The sequence below is a fragment of the Copadichromis virginalis genome, linkage group LG3 (assembly GCF_057382275.1).
Source record: "Copadichromis virginalis isolate Kocher_CV1m ecotype Utaka linkage group LG3, C_Virginalis_male_GT1.1, whole genome shotgun sequence".
Taxonomy (NCBI): Eukaryota; Metazoa; Chordata; class Actinopteri; order Cichliformes; family Cichlidae; genus Copadichromis; species Copadichromis virginalis.
This window is the reverse complement of record NC_140620.1, coordinates 41,439,460-41,452,156: the sequence shown is the minus strand read 5'-3', so window position 1 is coordinate 41,452,156 and position 12,697 is coordinate 41,439,460. Positions and strand designations below refer to the sequence as shown.

The 12,697-nt window shown below is 41.5% G+C and overlaps 1 protein-coding gene across 1 annotated transcript in view; it reads right to left on the bottom strand.

Annotated features, from left to right (window-relative positions):
- Positions 1 to 12,697, bottom strand: part of rbpjb (recombination signal binding protein for immunoglobulin kappa J region b) — a 55,503-nt gene that overhangs the window by 19,222 nt on the left and 23,584 nt on the right. Inside the window, exon 2 of the mRNA XM_085451166.1 lies at positions 4,867 to 4,905. Within this exon, the coding sequence (XP_085307292.1) occupies positions 4,867 to 4,905 (39 nt within the window). The remainder of the gene's footprint in view (positions 1 to 4,866; positions 4,906 to 12,697) is intronic.

Below are 12,697 nucleotides of genomic sequence, written 5' to 3'. Positions count from 1 at the left end.
GGGGAAAACCCTAAAAATGGATTAAAGCAGTATTTGTGCATTTGTTCTCTATATTGCACTGTTACGCTGTGCATTATTATTCAGTCTTCAGTAATGTGTCAACAGGGTTTTTCCTGTCACCCCACCCAAAACGTTTGGGCTTCCCCCCCTGAAGGAATACGGGTGTAATAAAAAAAAATAATTTTTTCTTCTTACTGAAGCATAAAACAGACAATTCAGTATGATATTTACTGCCTAACATACATTTTGTTCCAAACAGAGGTGCCAGAAATATATATTTTTTCTTTTATACACAAACAGTTATGCCCATGTGTGTATTAATAATAAAGACAATGGAAACGGGACATGCTTCCAAAATCTTTTTCGTGCTAGAAAATGCAGGTGGCAGCAGGAGAGTAACGAGATTCCCGTCTCTTAAATGACTCTTATTCGTACGTCTCGCATCGATATCGACAAAGACGCGGCTTTGATCTAACACATTCACCCTAACACGACAGGGCCGTCTTGAGTAATCATTTGTAGCTTATACAGAGTGAAACACGAGCGCACGCACGCCACACAGACTGAGCGCTGGAGACGGAAGGAGAAGTGAGAGAGACTGTGACCAGAATCAGCTCTACTTCCTGTGCAAGACTAGCACGCAGCAGATGCACGAAATTCCAGTGCAAATCAAAATACGAGTAAGACCAAATTTCAAAACATTACACTGTGTTCATTTGTATTTGAGGGATTAAAAAACAAAACTGGGGGTAAAAATAAATAAATAAATAATAAATCAGCCCTTCATTCATGCAGAGACAGGAAACGAGGGTCACTTCATTTAAACCGAGTACGCCCACATGTAATAAAACCAATAACCACAGATAAGAGTCTACATCACACACTCACACAGAAAAGTAACAGCATCTGAGCTGCAGGTTTAATTTCTGACGAGCTTTATTTAGGTCCAAAAAATGTGCTAAAAGGCAGTCTGTGACAGCGAGTGAAAAGAAGGAGGGAGGTCAGAAATAAAACGTGAGGGGAGGAGATCGGGCAAAAGAAAAATCGGAACATACGAAACAAAAGACGAGACACTTGAGAGGTGAGACAAAAATGTGCCAGACAGATTTATAAAAAGAGGCATATCTTTAACAGCAGGCGATGTGTGTGTGTGTGTGTGTGTGTGTGTGTGTGTGTGTGTGTGTGTGTGTGTGTGTGTGTGGGAGAGAGAGAGAGAGAGAAAGGAGGGGTGAGGTTAAGTCAGGCTACAGATGCAGCAGAGCAGACAGGCATCTGCCCCGTACATCTGCCACAGCGTCTTCAGCCGAGCAGCACTGTCATAGGACCCCCTGTGAACACACTCAAACACACGCACACGAAGAGCAGAGGGGCGGGGCCCCATTAATACACACATGCACGGTGAAACAGCTCAATTAAGATGATCAGACAGTAATTAGTTTGCACCTTGTGCATCACAAAAGGTAGATTACACACAATTGTAGTGTGGGGCTTTGGGTTAAAGCATTAACAATCAGCCACTTTAGCCTCCTTTTACAAGGCTAGGAGACGTGGCCTTCACACACACACACCCCTCACTGTTTGATGTCTGACCTCCGGATGAGCCGTGTAAGCTCACGTGCACGCACGCACACACACACACACACACACACAAATGGAAAATTGCTGACAACTGTGGGATATTGCTACAGCTTGCACTCATCTCAGCTCTGATCATTTGCTACACGGTAAACAGAGTAAATCCTCCGCTTTGACATTTCTGCATCAACGACAAAACGTGAGAAAATTAAAATACGCAAACAGAATCCGAATTAAAACAGCACTGGTGTCGTTGCTTAAGTAGCGTCACCGATCACTCAGGAGAATATTGCAGTGGTAAATGGTAAATGGCCTGTATTTATATAGCGCTTTTAATAGTCCCTATGGACCCCAAAGCGCTTTACACGTCCAGTCATCCACCTATTCACACACTGGTGATGGCAAGCTACATTGTAGCCACAGCCACCCTGGGGCGCACTGACAGAGGCGAGGCTGCCGGACACTGGCGCCACCGGGCCCTCTGACCACCACCAGTAGGCTACGGGTGAAGTGTCTTGCCCAAGGACACAACGACCGAGACTGTCCAAGCCGGGGCTCGAACCGGCAACCTTCCAATTACAAGGCGAACTCCCAACTCTTGAGCCACGATCGCCCATATATGATATGGCAGGTGTAATCTGATCCTAAAACATACAATCAAACAGCCAGATCAACCCACTGTGACCAGAGAAGTGAAATAAATAAATACCTGCTTTTTCTTCTAGTTGTAGCTGTGATTAACAGTTTGAAATGGCTCATTTATGCTATTGACAATACAGTTCCTGCAGATATGCTGGTATCAGCATTTATAACTGATGAATGGCAAAAATGTTAGGGAAACTGCTTTTGTTTTTGTGTGTCTGAAAGAAAATAAACATATTGGCCCATATCTTGAATTGTTAAAATCACCAAATATCAAAATCAGTATTGGTTTTAAAGTCCTTTAAGTCAAACTCTACGTGCCCATTAGACTGTAATCCCTTATGACTAATTTCCAAATTTTTATATTAGCAAATTTATACTTTTTAGACTGAATGTGTAAATTGATCCATTTTCTGTTGCTTTGCTTGTTATTTAAAAAAAACCAAACAAACAGTAAATTAGTTGCCAGTAAACTTGGCAACCCAGCCTGTATTCTCATGTTGAGTCCGTTTGTGTAAATTTGTGCAAGCGGATGTGTCTGAACCCTAGAAGTGTTTGTTCCAGTCGAGTAGCCTCCCTGACAGTGTGAACCTCTAGGACCTGGAGGTTCGGCTGCCATAAAAAGCTCCTGCGGGATGCTGCAAAATTTTAGAGCAGCACCCAAAGAAAACCTGCGGACGCGAAGACTCTACGGCAGATTGACAGGCCAACAAAGACCATAACCATAGTCACATGAACTAAACGAGCTCTGTTGTGCCTTTCGGCTGTTTGTTAAAGAGTGTTTTGTGTCGGTCATATTTCTGGCCATCAAAAACCATCAGACGAATCGAAGGGCCAGTGCGAGCCAGCGGACTGGCAGCACATGAATAAAGAGGGGGACACATCAAAAGGTGCAGGGGCCCCTTTTTCCAAAACCACGCTCGGCTGTTCCAAGCAACACGCAACCCCCTCATTTTCCCCGCTGAGTGCCACGCGCAAAAGCCGAATGACACTGACACACACACACACACACACACACACACACACACACACACACACACTCTTTGTTATTCAGAACAGCAAACACCAATAAGCAAACAAGTGCGTGCGCGCACACACACAATCCCTAAAAAGCAACCCACATCATCCATCAACGGTCTGGATTCACCCAAATGTTACTCCAAGTAACTTGGAGCAAACTTAAGACGAACTCAATAATCAAAAACTTGCAGTACGGCTCGTCAAAAAAGCTACACACAGTAAGACGAGTACAGCGCAGAGAGCGCACATTCGGACCGTGAGGCCTCAGAAAGGGTTATTTATTGCTTCTCTAGCATGTTTCTCCACAAACAACGGCAAAAATAGCACGGTTCATTTCAACACACGCACATTAAAACAGTCCCAAAGGAGGCGAGTCTGCAGAGATCTAAGTAATGAGCGATCAATAGCAGAACAAAAATGAGGTAATACAGCAAAGCTGGGGTCAACAGAAAGCAGCTGTGCAGGACTCCACAGTAAAGCTGCACATGTCGTACGCTATTGTATCAACAACAACATTGCAGCGGTTGTTATAGACGCATTTCTCCGCTTCTGGAAATCACAGCCTGAAATGAGCTCCTCGCTGCCTCAACAGATTTTATGTGGCAAACCTGCTGGTGAATATAAAATTATTAGAACGCTTGTAAAAATTAGGCGTGGAAATCGTAGTTAAAAACAAAAAAGTTCCTGTTAAAGAAAAAAGCGAGGTATTTATTATTCACATGGTGTCAGTTGGGGATGTGCCGGTGGACAATGTCGAGAATCGTTCATGTTAATAGTGACAGTTTGTCAACTAAGGAGGTTTTTTAACTAACATCCCCACCGATGCATCAAGTTGACACTGTCACATGATGAGTTTCATTTTAAACTGTTTCTGCAACGCCACAGTTACACATGTGCCCTCAATGTACAAAACAGACGGGTATGGGCGTGCACCAGCGCGTGTACAAAGTTCATGCTTGGACTTCTGCACGCTTTGAAGGTAATGTGCGTGTGTCGTGTGTGTGTGTGTGGGTGTAGTGGCTACACGGACCAATCATAATCATGATCTAACAAGAGAAAACAGGCTAAAGAAAGAAAAGAAAAAAAACTGGATAAATAAGCAGAACTAACAGTCTAAGTAAAAAAGAAAAGAGAAATAAATCACTTAATAACTTTAGAGCCTTGCAGCTGATATCCACCCACTAATGTAATCACCCAACACTAGGTTTGGGTGAAGTGATTTGAAGTAGCTTTAAGCTTATGTTTTTAAGAAAAAAGGGGAGGGGCGTGGAGTTAAACGACAGGGTGGGAAAAAAACTGTGTAGTTTTTGATGTTTTTTATTGCAAAGGTTTCTTTTTTATTGGTAATCCCAGAGTGGTATTAGTAAGCCACATATTAGGGTTACTTCAGAGGGTCTCTATACTTTCATTCTTTTGAGAATGTGTCCAAAATAGTAATAATCAAAACAAAATCAAATCTAGAAAACAAACAAACAAAAAAAGGTAGCAAATACCTTGGGGAGGGGCAGGTCCGTAGAATAGGTGTTCACAAGAACACAACGGCATACATAAACAAAGGAACACACAAAACCCAGCACTATGACAAGAAAACAAGCTCTAAAGGGACCACGAGTGCGTGTGCACACCCACCTTGTTAGGCGCTGTGGCTGAGGGCGCTCCCCGAACTTCCTGCAAAGACACAAAGTGAGAAGAAAACATGAGTGGGTTGGTTATCAACCACGAACACACGCACAGTAAACAGTGCATGGCAAAAAACCCCAAAAAAACAGCACATGTACAAACGCACATAAAAAGCAGCGTGGCCTTGGCAGCGTGTAATGGCAGCGTGTTCAAACAGAGTCTGTGCCAAACGTCGCGCCGCTTGTTTGCCGTGAAAACACGACTTAAAGCGAATGAATTTTGTTCAAACTAATTGCCGTCGTGTTGAGACACGTTGAACATCAATGGGAAAAAACCCCCACTGGGTTCAGATCAGCTAATCGGTATATTTAGTATTACTACTGAATTTCAGAAACTCAAGTTCAGCAGCTGAACAAACGACGGTTCTTCAATAGCCGACGCACTCAAACAGGTGTGAAGGGTTTGAGATTACAGAGATTTTAAATGGTGCTCAGAGAAGCCCTAACCATATTTATCTGTGTGACTATAAGCTATAATCTTAAAACAACACATTAATTTAGCCTTGCTATCAATAGGATCTTCACAACACACACCCCAAAGACAAAAAAAACAAAAACAAAAGAAAAAAAACCCAACACACACACACACACACACACACACACACACACACACACACGATAATACAAAAGCAGATTTCTGGCTTTGTGTTTGCAAATCTAAATTGTAAAACCTGAACAAGAACATTGACTTGATGAATTTTTTGGCAGTGCCTCCAATGCACTGGTGCTGAAGGCATATTGCAGCGATTTAAAAATTACAAACCACGGGGACAGAAATTCTCATTTTTAAATACTGGTACTGCAGCAATTTAATTACTTCATTGGTATTTCTGAATTAACAGCAAAAGCGTGAATTTCAACAAGAAAACTGATCTTTTTAATTTCTCCTGTGAATGCAAATTATTCTAAAGTATTCAGAGTGTGCAAAAATACAGATCGAAAAGCATTTTAGCTGAACCCACTGACATTCTGCCTGCTATTTTGTAAAGAAAGACCGCTCCGTGGCACGGCACTCCTCAGGTTAAAAAGGTCTCCGTTATACTGACGGTTCAATGATTCTTCAGGGAAACGGTACAAATAAGCAGAGAAGGTAAACGTGCTTAGTTAATGTGAGTCAGCCGAGGACCATAATGAAACAAGAGCTGGACTGACTCGTTTGGTTGATTGATTGATGATTTCCCCTCCCTCCATGTATGGAGTCATTACTCTATTACACACCAACTCAAAACATCCGTAATAAGAAAAGAGAAACAGAACAAACATGGAGGAAGTGCTTAACCCTCTGATTTAAAAGCATGAAAGAATATCAAACCTCTACTACAACTGCTACATCTACCTTTGTCTGACAGTGAGCAAAACTCAGTTCAGTCCTTTGTTATTAAAATGTTTTTGTGCTCCACATTTACATTATCCTGTCCTGTTGCAGGTTCTATGTGGATAAACTCTGAAAGCAGAGCAGGGCCTGCTGTGGGTAGCAGCCGTGTAAGACGCTGTGGTTGCAGTTCAGTCAGCAGGTCCTCTGATAGAATAACAGGAGAAGCAAATAAATGGCGCTTTGAGGACCCAGCAGGGGCTGGTTGGTAGGCAGCAGCTAAACTCGCTAATTAAAACGCATACAGTTCATCATAAATAAACTAAGGGCACAGTCCAAGCTTTTAAGGTGTGTGTGCCTAAAACAATGTCCATTAACAGAAGACAGCATGGTGACCAGAGAAGGAAGAATTTGTGAATTGTATATTTATTCTCGAGCCGAGGTGATTTTGCAAACATTCGTCATGATACAAAAGCCTGAATTTAACTCAAACTGTTGGGTGAATCATGACTGGGATGGATAGATCGTTTATTCTACCCAAACGGAACAAAGTGACGTGAGTTTGTGCTGAGAGGGCTGCTCTGCACAGTTTAAACCCAAACGCAACAAAAGAAGAAGATTACAGGATCAGTCAGGTAACCATTTTTCGCCCTCGGCTTAAGGTTCATGACCCGACTTTAAAGTCCTCAAATTTCCGTGACTATGAAGACGTCACACGCTACCAATCACTAAAGTTTCTGCCCCAAATGTTGAAAGCTGACTTGAAGTCAAATTCAGTGTGCTGGAAAACTGATGAATCAATATACTGTCACTGAGTCATACTCAAACTCTTAGTAATAGATGTAGCAAGGAAACTACCGCAAACAACCACATGTACGACGATGGGGTGTAAAGTTACAACATATCTCAGCTGAGTGTGACGGTTTTATGGTCAACTTATTTCTTTTATGCTTGTAAAGCAACACGTCGAGCCTTTTACACGCAATACAGAGAAACGGTTTCACTATTCTCCTCAGGACTGAAAAAAAGAAACAAATCTGCAAGGAACAAAATCTCTTTAGGGTAATAAGTCACTGCTAACCAATGAAAACATGTAAAAAAGGGGAACAAATGATGTGGTTTTGTGACAGGCTGTATCTGAAGACACAATTTAAAAAGACTTCTTTGCCAAGTTGTAGACACAACACTGGTTTGTCTGTCGAGTTCGGTGCGCTTCTCTAATTAAACTCTGATTAAACAGGTCAGAGTTAAGTATGTTAACATTACACTACTGGTTGGAATTAGTCAGCTATAAGGACTGGACTGAAAAAGCAGCCAAGATCCAAAGAAAAGCTTTGACAGATGTAGAGAAAGCCTAGGGGTATCGCTCAAAAACATGCTTTAGAAAAAAGGAAGGAAAGGGAAAAGGAAAAAAAGGGGCCCAAGACTTTTGCACAGTACGGTAGAAACAGTCGGCATGGATACGTGTGCTTGATTGCACCTACACCTTACAACCTCAGTGGGAGCACAAAGAAAAGCCATTTGTCTGAGACTGACCATTACGACTCGGATCCTGTGTACTCGGGTTGGATGAAGCCTCTAAACGATCGTAATAAGGGTTTGGATGTGAAGCAGCGTGAAATCGTCAAAATTACAAGCGCTAAATCAAAAAATAGTGGGTGGCAAAAAAATAAAGTAAAAAAAATACAATTAAGTAAGAATCCAACATTCAGACCACCTTCTGTTTTACAAGAGCGGGTGTCGGTGGTCAGGAAATTACACTTTTTTTGTTTTCTTCCACACAAAAGGCTCCAATATTCTCTGAACAGTTTCTCAAATGAAAAACGCTGCACACTCTTTATAATGTGTGGCTTAATTACCAGCGAATCAAGTGATCTCAACGGAGGCCGGTTAGCTCGACAGTTATACTGTAATAGAGCGGTTTGGAAGCATCAGAGTTTTGTGCACAGCTCGGTGAAATAAGAGCTTGAAAACAGTGTCGGTTTTCTATTTATTGACTCAAGGCTGAAGTTTTATTTAAATTTAAACCCCAAGAATCAGAATCTGCAAAATAAATTTCACACAGACCAAGGACCCATCGTTAAAATATCCCATTTTGTCGGACATTAACCCAAAAAGAAAGAATCGGTTCACCGTCACACACGAGAATGAGTCTGAAAGGCAAATGGTTGGTCAAACCTTCAAACATACACATACCTGCTATCACAAAACTGGCTGGGTTTAAGGGCTTATGTCTGCAGATCTACATATTAAGTTATTAAAAGGTGGTTATATAAAAGTGCCCAGTGCCTCTACGAAGAAATTTATTTATTTATTTATTTATTTTAAAGTTGATTAGGATTTTCATTCTCGTGTAGGATGTGGTAGCTTTGCATGCTGCCTGTAAGTATGTCACTACATCGTAGATAGCATCAGTAAACACAGAGATACTGTGTCACTCAACTGGTTAGGGGTTTTAGCATGCAAACCTTGGGCGCAACTTTTAGAAAAGTAGTCTTGATGCCACAAAAAGATGGATAAAAATAGCACGAAAAAACAAAACAAAAAAAAGGCAAGGGGAAGAGGGGATGAAGGCCAGGAGAACGGGAGAGAAACTGAAAGCATGATCTGTGCCAGAGACAGACGGAGCGAGTGGAGGTGGAATAATTATAAAGGAGGACAATCAATAAGGTTCCCACAGTGAAACACTGATGCCTCAACAAGCTAATGGATTCCCGACGGCTCTCTGTTCTCTCCCCCTGCTTCCAAACCTCACCCGAACCACTGAAAGCAGGGACCGAGCGAGGAAGGAACAATACGGGGAAAGTGTAGGGGAGATTACAGGAGAGGCGAGCAACACCGAGAGGATGGTGCATAGAGGAAACAGGGTGAGGAGATCAAATTTAAGGATTTAGAGGTGGATGGAAGAAGAAAATAAAGACTGCTTCCTTTCTTTTCTATGTCTGCACTTAGTTTTTTTGTGTGTGTGTATTGAATTCACTACTATCAAATGAAAGTAAAGCCTGCAAAATTGATTATAGACAGAATTTACAATACGCACTGATCTCTAATCTGGCACATTCTGATTCTTCATTGGGGTTATATGCAAACATTGCGGATGGCAAGACTGATTTTACTGCAAAGTAGAGCACAGAGATCAAGGCGGTCAATTGTTAAAGAGTTAGCAAGTTCTGTGAAAAACCACAGTCCACATTTCCATTCACCTCCACAGACTCGAGACACAAAACACCAACAAGAAAAGACCTAGCACAGGAAACCACAAAAGGTAGAGCTGCAATGGCAAAAGAAAGGCATGCTGACTGTTGCAGCTGCAGTTTTCGGGTAGGCTTGCCTACAGTCAGATGTCTCGTTGCGTGCCAAAGTTCATCAAAGTTCAGTTCGCGCTTTGGTGACTCAAGGGTAGCACAAAAAGCAACCTGAACCCCATCAAAAGCGAATCCTCGGAGTGCACGGAGATGAGATTTTTAGCTACACTTGAGCCTTTCTTGAATAGTTTTCATTCACTTATTAATGTTGCATGCTTCACTGCGTTCATCACTCCTGTTCAGCTGATTTGCCTCACTTTGCGCCAGCATTTTAATGCACTTTGCATCTCCTTGGGGTGCTAGACAACAAGTTACTAAACATAAAAATATGTCTCATCTTTTCCTTTGGACTTCATGACCTAAGGAATGAGTAAGAATTTTGTCTGATTTCTTCCTCCTCCTCTAACACTTTCCTATGAACATGACGAGACACAGGGTTTCATAAGCAGTTTAAATGGGACATTTGAAAGTTGAGTTACTGCTAAATAGCCAGCCGCAACAGGTAGGTTGGTAGCCTTAGAAGAAGAAAACAAGAAAAGAATAAAACCTCATTAAGCCGTCACTGAAGGTGGATGCGGTGGAGGAGATACAGTTAACCAGGAAGGAGTGAGGTCATACTAGCAAATGCTTGTTAGGGCAAAAACGATGAAGGAAAGTTGACAACCAACCAACAAAGATTTTGTGACCCGGGGCTGTCTTTTAGTCATTGCTGCTCCAGCAGGAAAACCCCCACCCTGAAATTGGGTTTTTAGGAAGTGACGAAAGCGCAACTCTGTAAGAGACAGGGCTGCATGTGATTCATAACTCAAGACAATCCGAGAATTTCAAAGCAACAGTGCAAAAAAAGTCTGTTTTGGCTTTATCATGTATCTGTTGTAACCCCTTTAAATGTGCTGCAAACTCAAACCCATGTTTTGTTATGTCACCTTTCCTTCCACATGTGGCTTCTCCTTTCTAAATTTGTCTTAAAACTCACTTATTAAAGCCAAACTTTTATCCTCCTCAATCATTTGGTTCCCACTTGCTGCAAGCACCAATATTTTCCCTGTTTCCTCCCCTTTTTCAGTCTTTTACATGTGTGTTTATAAACCCTGTAATGGCCCTTTGTATTGTGGCCATATCCTATTAGGAACCTGATAGGCCCATTAAAATGCTAAGCCAACTTGCTAGTAGCTTACCTTGGCATGGTTAGTTATGGGTTAGTGTGCCAAGGGCAGTGAATAGATATGAGCAGGGACAGTGAGTCTATTTACAAGTGTGCAGTGCACGGCTATGCCCTTACTCTGGAGTTCCAATGGAAAGCATGAGTGATGTCTCTGTCAGCTTACAAAGGTGTACTATTGGTGCCTTTTGAGTCTTGGTCTGTATGTATATGTAATTCAGTAATAATCAATTAAAGATAAGTACAATAAGAGAATGTTTTTAATTCCATATTTTGAAAAGACAGACAGAGGATGAGCGATAATCATGCTAAGCAGGCATGGAGTTAGTTAGGACACAAAATCTGAAAATGTTATGGGACTTGGGTTTTCAGTTTAGTATTGTAGGAAGAAGAAAGTGGTTTCCAATTTGTTTGCCACAGACTTTGTGAAATCAGCTACGTTCTATAGGCTAAATTTTGCAGTAGCTAAGGTTATCCAAATGCTCAAGCGAACATAATATAACTAACTTTATACCTCACAGTAACGATAGCAGGCTACACAGCAACCACCCTAACATTTCGGTCCGTCTTCTCATAAATCTATGAAATTAATATTTTAAATAAAATTAATTTAGGATTACATGCAGGTTTTTGTGGGTACTGAGAAGTGTGCAACCCTACTGTCACAGACTTCTAAATTTCAGGTATTGTGACACGTCTGTGAGGCAATTCTGGTCATTTATTTGCCAACGTTTTTGAGAGACAAATGAATTTTCAAGAAAGCAAATGCCCACCGCTTCCTATTTTTGGTTCTCCAAACTTGAGAATTTGATGGTGTTTGTGGGTTTTTTATTCTTTTTGGTTAACTCAAACTCTTTCGGACTTTTTTTAAACAAAGACAATCTAAACACACTTCATCATACTGTCAGAATTTCTTACAGTCTAAATCCTTCTAAGTGGAAAGTAAAGACAGATGAGTCAAAGATGATGTATATTAACCACAGCCCTGATTTCAAAATTGTAGCATAGACTTGACACTGATATTTTTAGAAGGGAAAAAAAAAAAGATTTTTGTAATCAAGTTTTAAGGGCAGTTTGTTTTCAGATTTGGAATTTTATGGTGTTATCACTGGGAGAAAAATCACAAACAAAAAGGTCCACCCCACACTTCTTCCTCTTAATTTGCTGCACTCTCCTCCCACCCCCACCCCCTCTGTATATATTAAATAATGCACAGCCACATTTTAACTACAACTGCATGCACAGTTGATGTGTAGTTTACCACAATTGTGGGTTTTTTCCTCAAGATAAAGGCCGACTTAATACAACCGCACATTCTCAGTATCAAAAATACACCGAGTCTGACATCAGCATTTCTTTTCTATTGCATTTTCTACTACCAGACTACCAGAAGCATCTCGCTTTGCGCCGTCTGTTGGCTTCACTGGCTTGTGAGTGACAGAATGAGGGTCCTGACAGCACAGCAGATAGCTACCGGCTGAAAGTTTTTGACAGAGAAAAATCTGAGGAGCACAAAGTTAGAGGAGTGCTCCCTTCTGTCATGTCACCTGTTTGTTTGCCTGAACCAACGCATGCATTAATCTAGGATGCTGAAGGGAACGTGACAGAATAGTTTGGGTATTTCCGTTCTTATGCAGCTTTGCAAACCAAAGACTGTCAAGCTTCACCTTTCCAGTGATGGATTAGGTTCACCAAACGAATTGTTCTTAATAGTGTTTGGAGCAAAACCGTACCGAAAGGAAGAAGGAAAAAAAAAATGAAAAGGTTTTTCCCCAATACTGCCAATATCATTTGTTTATATTACTAATTCCCAAAAGCACCTCTTTGTGATTCAGGCTGACTCGGAGTGCACACAGATGGCCACAAATATTCACAAACTGACACCAGACTGACACTTTAATTTCTCAGAGGGTGAACACAGGAGCAGAGACAAGGTGGCAGACCGTATTCTTGTGGTAGCTTATTAAAACCCAGAACCTCTAACCAGCAGCAGACACGACTT